This window comes from Protomyctophum bolini, assembly GCF_963924005.1.
Source record: "Protomyctophum bolini genome assembly, chromosome: 15".
Taxonomy (NCBI): domain Eukaryota; kingdom Metazoa; phylum Chordata; class Actinopteri; order Myctophiformes; family Myctophidae; genus Protomyctophum; species Protomyctophum bolini.
This window is the reverse complement of record NC_137876.1, coordinates 31928769-31945841: the sequence shown is the minus strand read 5'-3', so window position 1 is coordinate 31945841 and position 17073 is coordinate 31928769. Positions and strand designations below refer to the sequence as shown.

Below are 17073 nucleotides of genomic sequence, written 5' to 3'. Positions count from 1 at the left end.
TGGAGCAGTGTGTTATTTATGGACATTTACAGTTGGGGCATAAAGCCACCAAGCTCTCTCTGTGTGTGTGCGTGTGCGTGTGCGTGTGTGTGTGTGTGTGTGTGTGTGTGTGTGTGTGTGTGTGTGTGTGTGTGTGTGTGTGTGTGTGTGTGTGTGTGTGTGTGTGTGTGTGTGTGTGTGTGTGTGTGTGTGTGTGTGTGTGTGTGTGTGTGTGTGTGTGTGTGTGTGTGTGTGTGTGTGTGTGTGTGTGTGTGGTCAGGATTGGCAGGGAGAATGCTGCACTGTGCAGATGGAGAGTTAGAGGGTGAGGACAGTTCCCTGCAGGCAGCAGTCTGCTCCTAAGGTCCATGCAAGGCAGTGTGCAAAACAAATGTATGTGTTAGACATCACTGAATACCACTCTAATCAGGCTTGAATGACCCTGCATTAAGAGCGGCTACAGTATGCTACTGTAGTTGCTGTCGGGCAGAAACCTCATATCTCCACATTTCAACACTTCATTTCACACCCTATACGTCCTAAATAACACAAGAGTGTCAAGCAAAAGTAGTGAAAACTGCTGCCCTACAAGCTCACAATGCATCACATCGAGGCACATTGTCAGCTTGTAGTAGATCTGTTATTTTCAGTATTTATGAATATTGTTGTTCCATTTCCTGAAAAGGTTTTGGACACACAAGGTTTCCACCTGACAGCAAGGATATGCACAATGTATAACATTGATACCCTGACAGATCAATAGCCAAATCCAGGATATTGCAGGGAATGTTAAATTGTAAGTAACAGGGAAATCATTATACAGTAAAAATACATATTTTTGCTATGACACAGCACAGTGTGCCTGTCTTCGGTGTTAGTGTTGTTTCTGCCAGCTCTTTTGTTGCAGCCTGATCTGATCCTATGACAGCTCAAAACATTAAAGGAATCTGAGTTATGTGGTAGTACTGTAAGCAGACAGAGACAAACCAAGTTGGTCTATTCTTCATTATTCATGCATCACACCCTGGTCTCTCTCACTGCATACCAATGGGACTAGTGTAGAATAAGCCAAGTCATGAAACATCCCTGAAACGGTCGTCATAGTCACAGACTGCAGGCTGCTACCGTATGAGACTCACGGACAACCAGTAGACGAGAAACGGCTATAACATTTTCCCTCAAGCTTTTAACGATCAAAGTTAATTTAGACTTGATAGATCTGCTCCCCTCCTGTGAAGTATTTTGTATTCACAGTTGTAGGAAAAGTCTGCTATCTCAGTTCACCCTCAGTTTCCCCCAGCTGTCACTTTTCCATTGTGTCCATTTCCTCTCATATTGTATCACTAAGCACCTTTCCAGTGATTAGCTTTCACTATTTTGACAGCGATAGTGGGACTCTCCTATTTATTTTATTTTCCAGGACAGGGAGGATGTGTACTTTGTAGAAGCTTTCTATTTGAGTAGCTGTATTGGTGAAAATTGGTGAGAAATCTAAATCTAAAGTAAAATGTTAGTGCTTCTAATGTGTTCCTGCTTACTAGTAAGGCTCTTAAAGCCGAAATCCGGAATTTATTTTAATTAATAAAACTTTATTTTAACCAATCTGTATGGTAGAGTTTGGTAATCCCATAACTATATCTGCTGTGGTCTCCATTGAGACATTTAGACCCTGGTATCGGGTAAGACACCTACTGTAAGTAGTTCTGCCTGAAGCCCATAGCTCAGTGTCTCCCCTGGCCAAGCAGGAGTCTTATTAATGTCTTATTAACAGAGTGCTAGACATTTTTAGACCTGAGTTTGAATCCTGATTAGTTATGGATAGCAGGAATAGTGAAAAATGCACTTAAATCCTAAATTATTGTAAAGTTTCCTATGAGAAAGCTATGTCGTAACATAAGCCCTTATAGCTCTTTGACTCTGTGATTGATGTCTTTGAAGCAGAAACAGGCTCATGAGCAGCCCACTAATTGATGTCAAAGAGGAGGCAACCCCGCTAGGCTAGCGTGGTTGCTGCATGGTTGCTGCATGGTCACTGTCCCTGAAGCAGAAGTAACAGCTGATGTGCAGAACACAGGGCAGAGAAATGCCATTTTCACACTTATGTGCCCCACATAGCCAGCCAACTGCATCCTGTCATGAATCATGATATGTGTTGAGTTGTGAAATGACCTGTTTCCTCTGCCAAATAAAGAATTGCCCTGCCAACCTGAGCTTTTAATTAAGGCTTAATTTGCCCGTATAAATCCATGCATCTGTTGTATGAATTACATTTGTTCAACGTGTGCAATGCTGTAGGACAGGTCATTATTATACTCGAGAAGAATAGAAAAATGGAGGCATATTCCGTTTAGGTGTGCACAGCACAACCTGATAAATATCCAGTGCATAGTATCTGTAAAATCCTGAGTGTTCATTTAACTCATATTCAACACATCTCTGAGATAAATGAACACAGTTAAAACTGAGACAATATAAACAGTACTATAAGTGTTGAGAATTAATTTAAGCGAGAGATTCTGTAAAATATGCATGTGGATAGGGTTGGGTGCAATAACCGCAATAGCGGTTATCGAGTTCATAACCGCAATTATAATTTTTTTATTACAATTTGTATCCCACGATATTGTAACCCATTTTTCACCCAGTGCCAATTGCCTAAGCTGTAATCCTGGGCGCTACTCTCCCTCTGCCAACATGGGGAGAGCCCCGAACTGAGCTCATCCTTCCTTCAATGCATGAGGAGGGAGCAGGCCGCCTAGTGCGCTTACTGTGATACCGTGCCGGCATGCCCCTTATATTATGCATCATTAAAACGATTATTATTATTATATATATTTTATTTATTTAATTCAAAACAACCTTTTAGGTATCGCTCAATATTCTATACTGTCGGTAACTTTTAGAAAAAGTTGTCTCCAATCAGCTCACAACCTACATTACAAATAACAATCATAATTTTCAGTCTGGTTTTAGATCCCACCACTCCATCTGAAATGCTGCTAGTCGGCCCAGCCAAACATACTGATCTGTTCAACAACACAACCATAAACCTTGATGGCTGCCCAATAACTCATAAACCAACAGTCCGAAATCTAGGAGTCATTTTTGACTCCTCCAAAAGCATCACAAAATCCGCCTTTTTCCATCTGCACAACCTAGCTAGAATCCGTCCAATATTATCACTTTGACTGTGTCCTATCGTATGGTACTTACAGTATGTCATCCATGTGTATTGACACATCGTATTATGCTTGTTATAGTGTTATTGTGCTATTGTATTTTCAGCTTTTTTGCTGAACAGAGTGCACAGAGACCCCTTGGGGTGATGCACTATAAATAAAAATAAACTGAAACTGGTAATGGTAAACACAGATGTATTACCGCGATAACAAAGATCCATACTGCCCCAGCCCTATGTGATATCAGTGGTCAGTGCCCACTTAGGGTTAAATGAGCCCATGTACTGATTTTGCTCTGAGCAGTGTGGGATCAGTACTGGGCACGATGCCACCGCTGAGGCAAAGCCACCATCTTTTCAGCTGCAGGGAGGCACTGTGGTCATTTCTAACAAGCTCTGCTCTTGTTTCTCCTGCCCATCAGTACAGGGTTACAGTGTTAATGTTAATGCTTTAAGGCAGGGGTGCCCAAAAGGTAGATCGTGATCTACCAGTAGATCACACAGGCTGTGCATGTAGACCACATGACATACCCCTAAATATATATTAAATATTAAATATTTTTGGCATCTGCCACAGTTGTGACTTCACTTGATTGACTGACTGCTCTAACAACAACAGAAGGCCCTACTGCTGAAGGTACCTGTAGTCTATGCAACGGTAGAGTCTGTTCTCCTATACGGCAGTGAATGCTGGACCCTGAAGCCAACCCTGCAGAAGATGGTCTCTAGATGGGTGCTACCCCAGAATGTTGCGTGCAGTACTTAACATCAGCAAAAGTACACATGTTATTTCTTGGAAGGCTGTAGAGTACTGAGCACTTTTAGGTTGGCTGTTTTTTGAGGGGCACTAGCCCCTCAAAAAAACCCCAACAAAACAACATTTAGCTTTCAGCCAAGTCTATGGACTTTTATTATTTGTGTCTGTGGCTTCCCCCTCCACTCACCAGCGGCAGCAGGGCTACTCTCGCTCGGTGTTCAAACTGTTGTTGTTAAGAGAGGGCGATTGACGCAATAAATCTTACCTTTCTCTGTATTGTATCAAAAAGGGAAAGCATAATCCTATTATACTAAGATGGGATGGGAATTAATATTAATAATATACACAAAAACACATTTCACCCACTTTTCACTTTTAAAACTGTGATGAGACAATAAAAATTCTGATTCTGATGTATTACGTAGTGATTATACAAGCAAGCATGCATGCAGTGCAGGTGATTTCAGAGTTATTTCTCTTAAACAAGAGTTACAAGGTCCTATAAATTAATTGTGAAAATATTACAGCAATTAGTTGATGTGTAAAATAAGAAATGAACTTTTATTACTACTGTACTTGTATTTTAAGTATTTTTTAAAAGCATGTTCTCTTGAATACTTAAGTATATTTAAAAGCACATACCTTTTAAATCCTACTTGAGTAATATTTTGACTGAGCTACTTTTACTTGTAGTGGAGTAAAGTTGAGTAGTGGGGTCGAGTACTCTGTGCACCTCTGCCGGTATGCCTGTCTTAATTGTGAGAATTGTCTGAATTGATGTTTGTTGTCACCTTGGTAAAACTGTGCTCTTTCTCTGCCAGCGTAAACCACCGCTAGAGGTCAACGACCTTTTTGAGGACATCAAAGATGGGGTGAAGCTCTTGGCTCTTCTGGAGGTGCTGTCTGGACAGAGACTTGTGAGTAACAACAATGTTGGATGAGCCTGTCAACCCATGTAGGCTTTATTTGCAGATTAACACAAAATGAAGGCTCAGGACCAGAGATTAACTTTTTTGTCCTTTGGTCTGGTCACAACGGGTGGTACATTTCATCCTCTGCCCGTCCTATGTACTATTTCACCAGGCAAATAGGTATTTAGATTACAGCGCATCCAAATGATCTCCTTCCAAATGGCTGTTAATTTTAGACAAACCTGTTATGTCCCCCGATCATCAATTGCATTTGGATGGTGCCTAGTGTTTCCAATCTGCAAATGCTGGCATGAAGTCATTATGCAGTAGATTAAATCCTCAACATGTTGTGTGATATGGCCTCCCTTCTGCATCTTGCTCTTTTCAACTACTTCTATGTCCTCAGCCCTGCGAGCAAGGCCGCCAGCTCAAGAGGATCCACTGGGTGTCCAACATCGGCACTGCACTCAAGTTCCTTGAAGGACGGCGGGTAAGTTATGTACCGCTTGAAATTTGCCTTCGGATCTATAGTACTATAGCTGTTGATGAACTTGAAAGTAATAATAATAAAAAAATAAAAAACACTAATGTGTTTTGAGAGTATTTAACTTGTGCCCTTCAAACGGATTTCAATGGGGAATGTCTTAATGGATTTCCCTATCCACGGCACTTCACACTCTACCTTGAAAGAGGCATGAGATAGACGAAGAGCCTTTCTTGATTGCATAACCCCTTGTTAGGTCTTCTGGTTGCCCTACTTTTCACTGGGCTCCATAAGGAGACTTATAGTGTTTGTGACCTCTCTCCCATCATCCCTGCCTTCAGTCTGTGTATCGAGGATCTCCGGTCAGTCGCCGTTAAACAGCCTGTGTGTTCATATATACTCTACACATAGCTCTTGTTTGATGCATGATGTGTATGGGCTGGAGCGATGCTTGATTGTTACTCTCACTCTTACAAGTACTGTACCATTGCTGTGCTATTTTAATAAGAACATTTGTTTGTGATGCCTCTGACTACCTTACTTAATAAACTGGTGACTGTTTGATTGTAGAATGCAAATGCAGTGTTTAATTAAGGCAGTCCTCTAGTGTAATATCTGGAGTGGTGTTATTTGCTACAATGCATCTACCTTTCTTTGTTTTGTTGAACACATTCTTATATTTCGATTTTTCTCATCTTTTTTCTCATTCCTCCTCTTTATTCACTGGCTGTTTTCTGCCTCTATTTGCTTTGGCTACACAGCTGGTCTTTGAATATTTAATGACATCGGAGAAGTGACTGATGAATTCAAGAAAATAAACTTGAAATACATAATTCTGCCTGTGTGTTTACACAGAAAATACAAATGTACCCTTTCGGGGGAACAACTGTATTTCCTGTTGTATATTTAGTATTTTTGAATGACCCTTTTCTTCCAGATCAAACTGGTTAACATTCATGCCACAGACATCGCAGACGGACGACCTTCAATTGTGCTTGGTTTGATATGGACCGTCATTCTCTACTTCCAGGTAATATTCAGTAAAATCTACAGAAAATCCCCTTGTTTGTGTAGAAACTTGAATAGATAGTGTACTGTACTTATGGTTTGGTCTGATGTGGATGTTCATCACATCAATATAGCAGATATAAGAGATATGTTAGTGAGTGAGCGAGTGAGCGTGCGTGTGTGCAGTGTAGTAGTCTAGAGATGGCTCAATGACTTAACTTCCTGCGGTTATACAGTGTAACTGCTTTCTTTGCTTCCTGTTCACATTTTTAGATTGAAGAATTAACCAGTAACCTGCCGGCCCTTCAAGCCCTGTCCAGCAGCAACTCTTCTCTGGATAGCATGGCCAGCTCTGAGACCGGCAGCCCTCCTATGAAGAGGAAAGTAGTCCCCAAGTTCCAGGGCAGTGCCAAGAAGTCCCTGCTCCGATGGGTGCAGGTCACAGCTGCAAAGTACGGTGCTTGTTCCAAGTTGCTTGCTTTCTGTTTATAAAATGTTGCACTATAAGCACTATTTCCACCTGGGAATTGACTGATTTCAGTCTAATTCTGACTGTGATCTTGATATTGTACCTTGACCTTTGACCTTTTTTTAAAACATAAACGTTAATCATATTTGGGGCAGCATACTGATCATTCTCAAGTTTCAGGACATTACAGATCTGTTCACAAGTTACATTACATGATCCTTTTTGAACTTTTTTGATGTTTATATTATTTCTTGGGCAGTTTATTGCCCTCCATTCTAAAGTTATTTAGTAAATGGACAAATAGACAAACAAAATAAATGGGGCAAAAAGATATCCCCGCCCATATTTTTCTAAACAACCGCATCATAATACTATATAATTTCTGTTATGTGTGACTAACTATATTATGAACTATATGTACATTCTATGTTGTTTATATGTTTTATTTCTTCTATATAATGTATGTAGCCTATACATTGTGCATTGTAAGCAATGCATCCGTTACATTATATACAGAGTATGTACATTATGCAATGCAAAAACACCACTAATTTAAACTAAACTAAATTAATACTCCCCTGTGTGCTTATTAAGGCGTCATGGCATTGAGGTGAGGGACTTTGGTGCCAGTTGGCGCAATGGCGTCGCCTTCTACTCTGTGGTTCACGCCATCAGGCCAGACCTGGTGGACATGGATGTGGTATGCAGGAGGAGCAACAGGGAAAACCTCGAGGAGGCCTTTTCCATTGCAGAGAATGACCTGGGAATCCCTCGTCTGCTGGAACCAGAAGGTCCCTTTTCTCTCTTCATACTGACAATGCTGGTGACTCAGACAGAATAGCAGTAAAGATACCCGGAATAACGTGGAAGATTACTGTGCATTGATGTCAAGTCTGTGATTCAAATCAAACAGCAGAAAACGCAATTTATTAGATATGAATCAATCTTAGTAAATACATCAATGCATGATGAATGGTGACTTTGTTATTATTATCCATGCTGAAGAAGAACATAATTTATTATTCCCAGTTTATTTGCGGCTGTGCAAGAATGTCTTTGGATATGAGGCAATCTGCAGCAGCAGCTCTGCAGTCATGTCTGGACTCTGGAGAGAACGGGGGAGGATGGTAGGAGGGTGGAGCAGTCGTGATATGCTTTATTAAGAGAGGATGCACAGTGAAACATCTCTGCTTTTAGATCAATCCTGATTTTTCAACAAAGCTAAAGTCAAGGATGGAGGTGACAGTAGACGTGTCAAATTAGCTTTCAGTCTTTCTGAGGATTGCTAAATTTAACTCTCCTTCAGGACATTAAAGTGTTTTTTTATGTCACATTTACGTCATACAAACATGTCATATCTCAAGTTTCTTTTATGCATCAGACTGTGATTACAGTGAATGACCCTTTGAGGTTCGGGGGGGCGGGTACCGTCCTAAAGTCCACTCTTCGGTGCTCCTCTGACGAGCCGAAATCATTTCGGCACTACAGCACCGAAACAGCGATAAAATAGGAGTATGAATCGGCCCTTAGGCTCATACCGGTACATGTATTTGGGTGTGGCTGAGTCCGCCATTGTCTTGGAGGTGCAAACATAGATTATCAGCTTTGAGTTTGTGAGATGGATCGTATAAAGTAATATATGTACAGTATGTATGTTCTAGTGCAAAACTATGGTTAAGTATCATAGTGCATGGACCAGCATGTCCTGCAACATGAAAAATGAAAACAGGACGTTCAAATATGATTTTCTCTAGCTCCTGAGCCACACAAAAGGAGCCAAGTCCTCCCAAGAAGCACTTTGTTTGCACCTTCCCCTATTTGTATTTGCACGTATAGAGAGAATGGTCAAGTAGGTAGGGCTGGTGAGAACTACCCAGAATTTCTCACCAGTTAATATCAATTGATTATGGTTCACAACTGTGTCCTGTGCGCGCTCGTAACACTCACACAAAAATGAAAATTGGCTTATGCTTTCTATGGGAACGCAGTGTTTTTAATCGTAATATCTCAGATTCTTCTTTTTGGCTCAAAACAACCTTGATTTGAGTTTATCAGACTCTGTGTTTTCATCTGTAGATGTGGATGTCGACAAGCCAGATGAGAAATCCATCATGACATATGTGGCTCAGTTCCTCAAGCACTACCCCAACCCTCACCACTCTGAAACTGACGGACAGAATGAGGTACCTCCATTACTCTATTGTTTTTACTGTAGGGTCAGAGCCAATAGATACAGTGTATTACAGTATCATAGATACTGTAACATAGATGCAGTATGTTCTCATCATCTTAAGAAAACCTGCTATTGTGGTTCTCAATTGTTGTGCAACAGCGCTTGTGGCTTATGTTATTTTTATGCCAATCTTTTAAAGCTACAATCCGTACATTTTATGTTCGTTGTTGCAAAAATGTCCGAACTACAATAATGATGCCAGTGTCCAATCAATGTCAATTAAGTTATTTGAAACAGTGGACTGCACGTCCACTGTTTCAAATAACTGACATTGTCAGTTGGTGTCCTACCCGACAACAGGGTAAAACTTTTGTATTAAAATCGTCCCGGATTGTAGCTTTAAAGATATAAATTAGCATGAATCCGTATATCAATCAATTGATCGATCAGTCAATCAATCAATCACCAGCACTGAAGTCTCCGTCCTTGTGCACTCATTTCATTTCTCCATCTATTCACTTTTATTTTTTTGGGCCATATTAAGCTGCTTCTTGGCTCAATTCCAACTTTTGCGCTCACAGCCCCAGTTTTGCAGGTAAGTGTTCATAGTAGTTGCATGTGTATGTTTGCTGTGCACCAAATCTCAGCCTTTCCATTCCATCCCTCCCTCCCACATCCATTTAGTTCTTCTTTCCCCTTATTACTCTTAACGCTTTTTTGTGCTGTTGTTTGCATCTCTCTGTGTGCTGCTTACCTGGATAGTTTGCTCCCCACGATATAGAGCAAATGCTTGAGGTATGTGTGACTAAATTTAATCCGAGATCTGAGGAAGATATCTTTAGTATCCATGATGATCCCTCCCACATTCATTAAACTACGCTTCATATGGGATATCTGTAAATACTGTTTTCCTCTTTGATATTTTTTTCCCCATCTGGAATGTCAGTATGGTGGGATTTTCTTTTTTTTATTTGCAAGACATTGGCCTGTGGATTATAAAATGCGGATTAGATTAGTTTATTTAATATTTATTTTACCCATGACAACATGCTGTCTGTCTGCTTCCCGGGGTGCATGCTGACAGAGAGAGGAGCGGAAGGTGCTCAGAGAGCTTAAGGTGTTCCTGGATCAGTTGGAGAGAGACGTGCTGCGGGCCCAGGGGGCCGAGGGCAACCTCACCGACAAGTACCAGGTGAATCAGAGCTACATCATTGCATAACATTCTGCTTGGGGAAAGAACAGAAAGGAATGGAATAGAATTGGAACTTTATTTCCCACAAAATATGGTGCTAGAATTTGAATAGGGGACAAGGTATCAATGCCGTAATCAACGCAGTAATCTAATCAGTGGCTCAGGGGTAGAGCTGCCGGTTGGGAACCTTGAGTTCATGTCGAAGTGTCCTTGAGCAAGACTAATTGCTCCCAATGAGCAGGTTGGTGCCTTGCATGACATGACTGAGATTCCAGTGCATAATATTGTAATAAAAAATAATAAATAAATGTATTGTAATATTATTACAAATGCCTCTACATGCATGGATGCCTGTGATCTCTTTTTCCTCAATTCTTATTTGTTGCTGTGTTCTCTGTCTCTTTTTCAACATGCCAGGCATTCAAGAGCTTTCGTGTTCAATACGAGATGAAGAAGAAGCAGACGGAGCCACTGCTGCAACCAGTTCAGAGGGACGGGAAGCTGTCTGTGGACCAGGCTCTGGTCAAACAGGCCTGGGACCGTGTGTCCATCAGGGTGAGTGTGGTATTGTACAGTATAGTAATAGTACATACACAGTCACCACAGACTGACTTAGCAAACATAGGACCACTTGTTCAGATCTCAACAACAGTTACTATGGCACAAAACAACTTATTCACACACACAATACTAGTCTACACTACATACAGTAAGTAATTCATAGGCCGGATAGAAGGGAAACTGAACTTAATTCTTCTTTTATTATTAACCACCCCGAAAAAAAACCCCACATCAATTTATCATTATTTGAATTCATGTTGGGATATAATTTTCTTTCTGTTAGCTGCAGAACTACTAGCAGTCTGTTATCTCAGTCATAATGAGAGAAGCGCAACCCATTGCCCTTCTCTTCCTTGCCCTCAATAAAGTGTTCATTGGGGCGCAAAGCTTTGAATCGGTGTTCATTGGGAGGGGTGGGAGAGGGGAACAGAGCAGGTTTTTGTTCACTGGGTAGACCGCTCCTCTGCACCGACACAGCTTGTCTACTCAGACAACTCTTTTGCAGAGCTAATGCATGACCCCATGTGGAAACATGGTTCAGATTGGTGTACTGTCCTCACTGTTGGGATCTTTGCTATAATTGTAATGTACTGGTTCTAATGGATTTCCGTGTCCTATGCAGCTGCTGGACTGGCACATTCATCTGGACAAGTCTCTGCCAGGCCCCCTGGGAGTGATCGGAGCGTGGCTCCATCGAGCAGAGATCGCTCTCAGAGAGGAAATTCCTATCCAGCAGGTCCACGACGAGACAGCAAATATTATTCATAGAAAGCTGGAGCAGCATAAGGTATGGCAAATATCACATGGATGGTTGCAAAGTCCCCAGATTTGTTTTAGTCCAAATGGAAGTGCATGGGAACATTTACCAGCACTCACAATTGAATGTCACTGTCATTGAAATGATGTGTTGGCATGGATTTGAGTATGATATATTGTGTTTACACGTTTCAGGAAGTATTAAAGAATCTAGAATCACACAGACAGACCTTCCATCAGATCCACAGAGACCGATCGGTCAATGGTGTACCTGTCCCCCCTGACCAGCTTCAAGACATGGCTGAACGGTATCTCCCTTGTCACATTTATTTGTATTGAATAATGGATTATTGTCTCCACCAGGCCGAAGGCATGAGGAGAGAGTATGTTTTGCACTATATTACTCCAGATTCTGTCCAAAAATCCCGATATTTCATATTCCAAAGTTTGCAGGATTGGCCCTTTTGAAACAAAATTCCTCCAATCATGAACGCAGCGTGCAATTTACGTGAAATCTTTCACAGACTTTCCTACTAGGCTGAGGAATATATCCCACCCTTTTCACATTGGCCTGTCATAGCACCACAACAGGTGGATTTTTGCAAAACACATTTTTGGAACAAAATGCCTCAAATCATCCAATTGCCATCAATGGTGTAAGAACAAATGGCACCCTTTTCACATTGGCCTATTATAGCACCACCAGGAGGCCACAACTTGACCTGGCCTGGTGGAGACATGTGCCCAGAGGGGCACTTTTTCTAGTTATTATTGTATTGAATCTTTGCAAAGTATGACATTAAGCAACTAATTTAGTAGTTTCATACAGGAGATTATTCTAATATTGTACATAATAGCCCACCACACTACTGTATGTTCCGAAACCTTGTTAATTGAATGGAAAAGCAAGACAATGGTTCTTCCCTACTAGAATAGGCCTTGCTTCATCCAGTCAGATCAGACCCGATAATGAAGTTTAAAGAACCTCAACCATCTGCCTTGTGGAGGATAGTGTTGTTGTTGTTTTTCTTCACCCTGCATCGGAAGTACAATTTAATGATTGCTCAAAATAAACCTTTATGTGCAGGTTCAATTTTGTGTCCACGTCGTCTTATGGTCACCTGATCAAACTCGAATTCTGGGAGATGAAGTACCGTTTGATGGCATTCCTCATCTTGGCTGAGTCTAAGCTCAAGTCCTGGATCATCAAATACGGACGACGAGACTCCGTTGAACTGTTGTTGCAAAGCTACATTGTGAGTTGGAAATGCTACAGATTTCTATGGCTATATGAATATAATATAATATGTGTATAATTATATTTCGCCAGATTTATCTAAAATATGTCTATACTTTTCTGTTTGTGTCTTACTTTCCAGGCATTCATTGAAGGCCACAAGTTCTTTGAGCAGTATGAGATAACATTCAAAGCCCTCATGCAAGCTGCAGAGGTTTATGTCAAATCTGATAGTTCAGGTGAGATTAATATTTTTTTCTTTTCTTACTTTTGTGCTTTGTGATGATTGTGTTTTTGCTGCGGGCATAATAAAGCAAGCATTCTAATTATTCACTGTTTCGTCAATTTCATGATACAGGTTCTAAAACCTGTAACAGAGGTAAGTCTAAAAAACCCTGTGCACCAATTTTAATAGACTGATGGAATGCTCTGCCATTGCCTTGATTGGTTTCGTGCCTTCTTTTCTTTGTTTAATCCCTGACACCACAATTCCCTGCCTGTCTCCTAAACTACTATCCTGAAAAGTATGGGGGGAAATGGAGTTTTGTCCGCTAACACACAAAGTTTAACATTTTAATTAAATTGCCGCAACATTACTATCTGCATGGCACATTAATGTTCACTGTAGCTGGAATGCTGGAAACCATTTGGCATGATATTTTTCAAGTGTAATTGTAATTTTCATGTTTATATAGAAATTTAGGGTGGGATCTTATTTAAACTGTGAATAAGGGCGCTCAGGTTGCGCAGGGGTAAGGTCCTGCCTTCCACTGCAGAAACTAGGGGTTTGAATCCTATACGAACACTCCTCACTCTGTGTATCAGAGGAGTCACTTGACAGTCTGTACTCTCCCGACCAACTGTATGAGTAGTAGGACTACAATACACAGTGAATCAGGAATTGGCAGAAGGACTAATTTGGGATATAAAATCACACCTGTGTGAAGTGAGGGGCGCTCTAATCATCATACATCATCATCGAGAATGGTGGTCCCTTATTGGCCAACGGTTCCCACCGTCACACACACATGCCGATTTGCTCAGATACATATGACGTAAATTATTATTATTATTCATTGCAATGTAAATGACATTTAATGTTTGTGTTCAGACAACACAAACATTAAACACTATAGCTGAATGTATAGGATGGGCTAGTGCCCCTCAAAAACAAAGAAGACGGAAACCCTGTAACTATGTTCAGGATACATTCTAACTTCTTCAACGTGTTCTCCACAGTGGATGAATTAGAGGGGGTGAGTAAGTTCCTGAGTGACACAACGGCCCAGTGGAAGAGCCTGTCAGTGGAAGTTCGCTGTGTCCGCAGCATGCTGGAAGAGGTGATTTCAAACTGGGAGAAGTACAGCAGCACGGTGGCTGGTCTGCAGGCCTGGCTGGAGGATGCTGAACAGATGGTGAACCAGTCGGAGAACACCAAACGAGTAAGTAGAATTATGAGTCATTTTATCCTCAGAGATGCTATGAGTGATCTGGCTCTGCATTTCCTCAACAAAATGAAGAAAATTGTTGCAACAAACAAACAAAATGTTTATATTACTCCTAAACATTTTGCCAAACATCACATACAGTGCACTCCTCCTGGTGGAGACCTGTTCCCAGAAGGGCACTTTTTCTAGTTTTCTATAATACTGTATACCAAACATGTATTATTCATGAAGATGATTCATGATGACTATTTTTATGTTTATGATGTATGATGTAGAACTATGTTTTTTGGTCTTGCTTACTGTAAATCGCTCTGGATTAAGAGCGTCTGCTAAATGCCTAAATTGTAAATTGAAAATTGTATTTATTACAAGTTCAAACATCAAGTAAAAGCAATGGAACGATAATAATGAATACATTTATAGTTATTTCTTGTTATATCTTTATCAATTCATTTAGTTGTATGTACTAAATGACAATAAAGGCTTTCTAATATAAATTATTTTGAGTAAATTCCTGTGAATGTAATTAAATTATTAACTGTTGGCATGTTTCATTTAGGCCACTGTTTCTCAGACCCCCAGAGAACCTTGACAAGGTCACATGGGAGCCCCAGCTAAATTGATAGTTAGGAACTAAATGGGCCCTTACTGTACAAGACTGTAACTTTCAGTGTGCAAATTTAGCCAAACTTAACACTGGGGTCCCAAAAATCAAACGGAGGTCCATGGCCTAATTCATTCTCAACAAAGGTTGAGAAGGGTAATGTTATATTGTACACAGAAACACCTAGAACAAGTTCCTGAGCACAGCATACAGCGGCAGTAACATGATTTATTAATGTATTGCAATGAACAACTATTTTACCTCCCCACTGCTGTAGGAGTTCTTCAGAAGCATCTCCTACTGGATCCAGCAGCACATGGACATGAATGACGCCGGTAACTTCCTCATCGAGACCTGTGACGACACGATCTCGCGAGATCTGAAGCAGCAGCTTCTCCTGCTTAACGGGCGATGGAGGGAGCTGTTTGTCAAAGTCAAACATGTAAATTGGTCTCGCCTTTTCATCTTTAACAAGAAATAACGTTTATGAATAAATACTCCACCGAATAAGATCAACATATATAATGATGCTCATTGCTCATACATCACATTGACTGTTCAGGGTTTGTGCTTTTCTGTTGCAGTATGCAAGAGCAGATGAGGTGGATAAGTTGCGACAAGACTATCAGGAGGGAATTCACACCCTAAAAATGTTCATGGATGCCACCAATGAGAAGATGACCGCTCCCGTCCAGGTGTCTTTCCTGAACGTCAGAACATTTGTTCAGGATGTTGAGGTATGTACTGTAATGTATAAAAACTGTACGTACATAATGTGTACATGGTTACATGAATACTATTTTTCTCAATTGGAGTTGGATCCATACCATACATACATTATGTGTATACCTTTTGTATGTTAGTACTGTATGTAATTATGTCTGCCACAGTCTTACTGTACGTTTCTTATCCCTTAGAATGTGCCATTATTGTGTGCCATTATAGAGTAGAGTAGTCACTTTGAAACAGTGGGTGTCTCATTTTGTATTCAAACTAAATCTGCAACCATATCTTCAGAGCAAAGATTTGCAGTGTTACTTTGTAACACTGCAAATGTACACATGGACCCCTTAACGGTCCACTTGTTTACATTTGTTCACTGTCAGATGAACACAGGTTTTTACATAGTAAAATACTGAGGGGCATGAATCTTGCACCTCAGACAGCAGCTTAGTGAATGATAATGCATCCTGACAGACTGTGACCTACACGTCCCGTAGCAAGCTGGACTGTCACATCACCCCTTGCAGTGCAGCATTATGCTGTGCACTTCATCCCATTTAATCCACCGTAACATGTTCCATTGTTCATTTAGGTTCTGCTTCGATGCTTTATCACATTTGGTGTGTAGTTCATTGCATAATAAATAAAAGCGCATCAATATTTATTTTGTATTTTGTATCCTCTTCATGTAGGAGATCAAGCACAAATTGCCAGCGATGGAGGCAGCATGTAAGGCAGCTGGCCGCACTGCTCAATTATTAACCAAAGACACTCCGGAGGAGGAGGTTTCACACATGTTGACTATGATGACCTCTATTAAAGAACAGTTGAGCAAGGTATGTCTGGCTTATGGCTGTCTCTCCAACGTACTGTACATGTATGTATATTCCGTGTGTGTGTGTGTGTGTGTGTGTGTGTGTGTGCGGCAGGTATTACGCTTTGAGCTTCATGCAATACCTCTTGTGAACCAGTAGTGGTCCTAACTGACCAACCACAAGATCTAAATGTCTCAATTGAAGAGCAGCGAGACCACCTCCAACCTCCCCCACCCCCCGATGGCTTTATGTGGCCACACCCACCAGTTCATTAAGTATACCTGGTGTTCACTTTAGAACCACCCACCTGAACTTAAGCCTCACAATGCATCGTGTTTTGACTTGTTGTTGTTCAAGTGGTTAGCACTAGGAGCCTGAAACAGTGGTGTTTGAATCGGCTCCTGTGAGACGGCAGCACACTTCTTTCCATTCGTCATCCTTTTCTCCTCCTGGTCAGATAAGGGAGAGATGTCTGCCTCTGCTGAGGGAGGCCCATTCACTTCTTCCTCCACTGGAGGACATGGAGAAGAACATCACAGGTTTCTACCAGGCTCTGGAGAAGGCCAGCTATGTCACCAGCACCAGGGACTCTGAGGGCCCCGGAGACTTCAAACAGAAATGCCAGGTGACCTTGAGAAAGGGGCTTTAGATGTGAACATCCTGTGGAATTTAGGCTTGGAATGCCTCAATGTATATTGCTTATCTTTTGTGTTTCTCTGAAAAGAAAAAGAATAGAAAAAATGTTAATGAAATCGAAAGGTGGAACCAATTGGACCGA

The 17073-nt window shown here is 41.0% G+C and overlaps 1 protein-coding gene across 1 annotated transcript in view; it reads left to right on the top strand.

The window, feature by feature from the left end:
* syne1b (spectrin repeat containing, nuclear envelope 1b) overlaps nt 1–17073 on the top strand; it is a 121219-nt gene that overhangs the window by 5371 nt on the left and 98775 nt on the right. The window contains exons 3-20 of the mRNA XM_080784127.1: nt 4736–4831; nt 5232–5315; nt 6247–6339; nt 6591–6769; nt 7381–7577; nt 8863–8969; nt 10044–10151; nt 10569–10706; nt 11335–11499; nt 11664–11776; nt 12556–12724; nt 12848–12944; nt 13064–13084; nt 13945–14147; nt 15035–15199; nt 15342–15494; nt 16173–16316; nt 16753–16920. Of these exons, the coding sequence (XP_080640253.1) occupies nt 4736–4831; nt 5232–5315; nt 6247–6339; nt 6591–6769; nt 7381–7577; nt 8863–8969; nt 10044–10151; nt 10569–10706; nt 11335–11499; nt 11664–11776; nt 12556–12724; nt 12848–12944; nt 13064–13084; nt 13945–14147; nt 15035–15199; nt 15342–15494; nt 16173–16316; nt 16753–16920 (2400 nt within the window). The remainder of the gene's footprint in view (nt 1–4735; nt 4832–5231; nt 5316–6246; nt 6340–6590; nt 6770–7380; nt 7578–8862; nt 8970–10043; nt 10152–10568; nt 10707–11334; nt 11500–11663; nt 11777–12555; nt 12725–12847; nt 12945–13063; nt 13085–13944; nt 14148–15034; nt 15200–15341; nt 15495–16172; nt 16317–16752; nt 16921–17073) is intronic.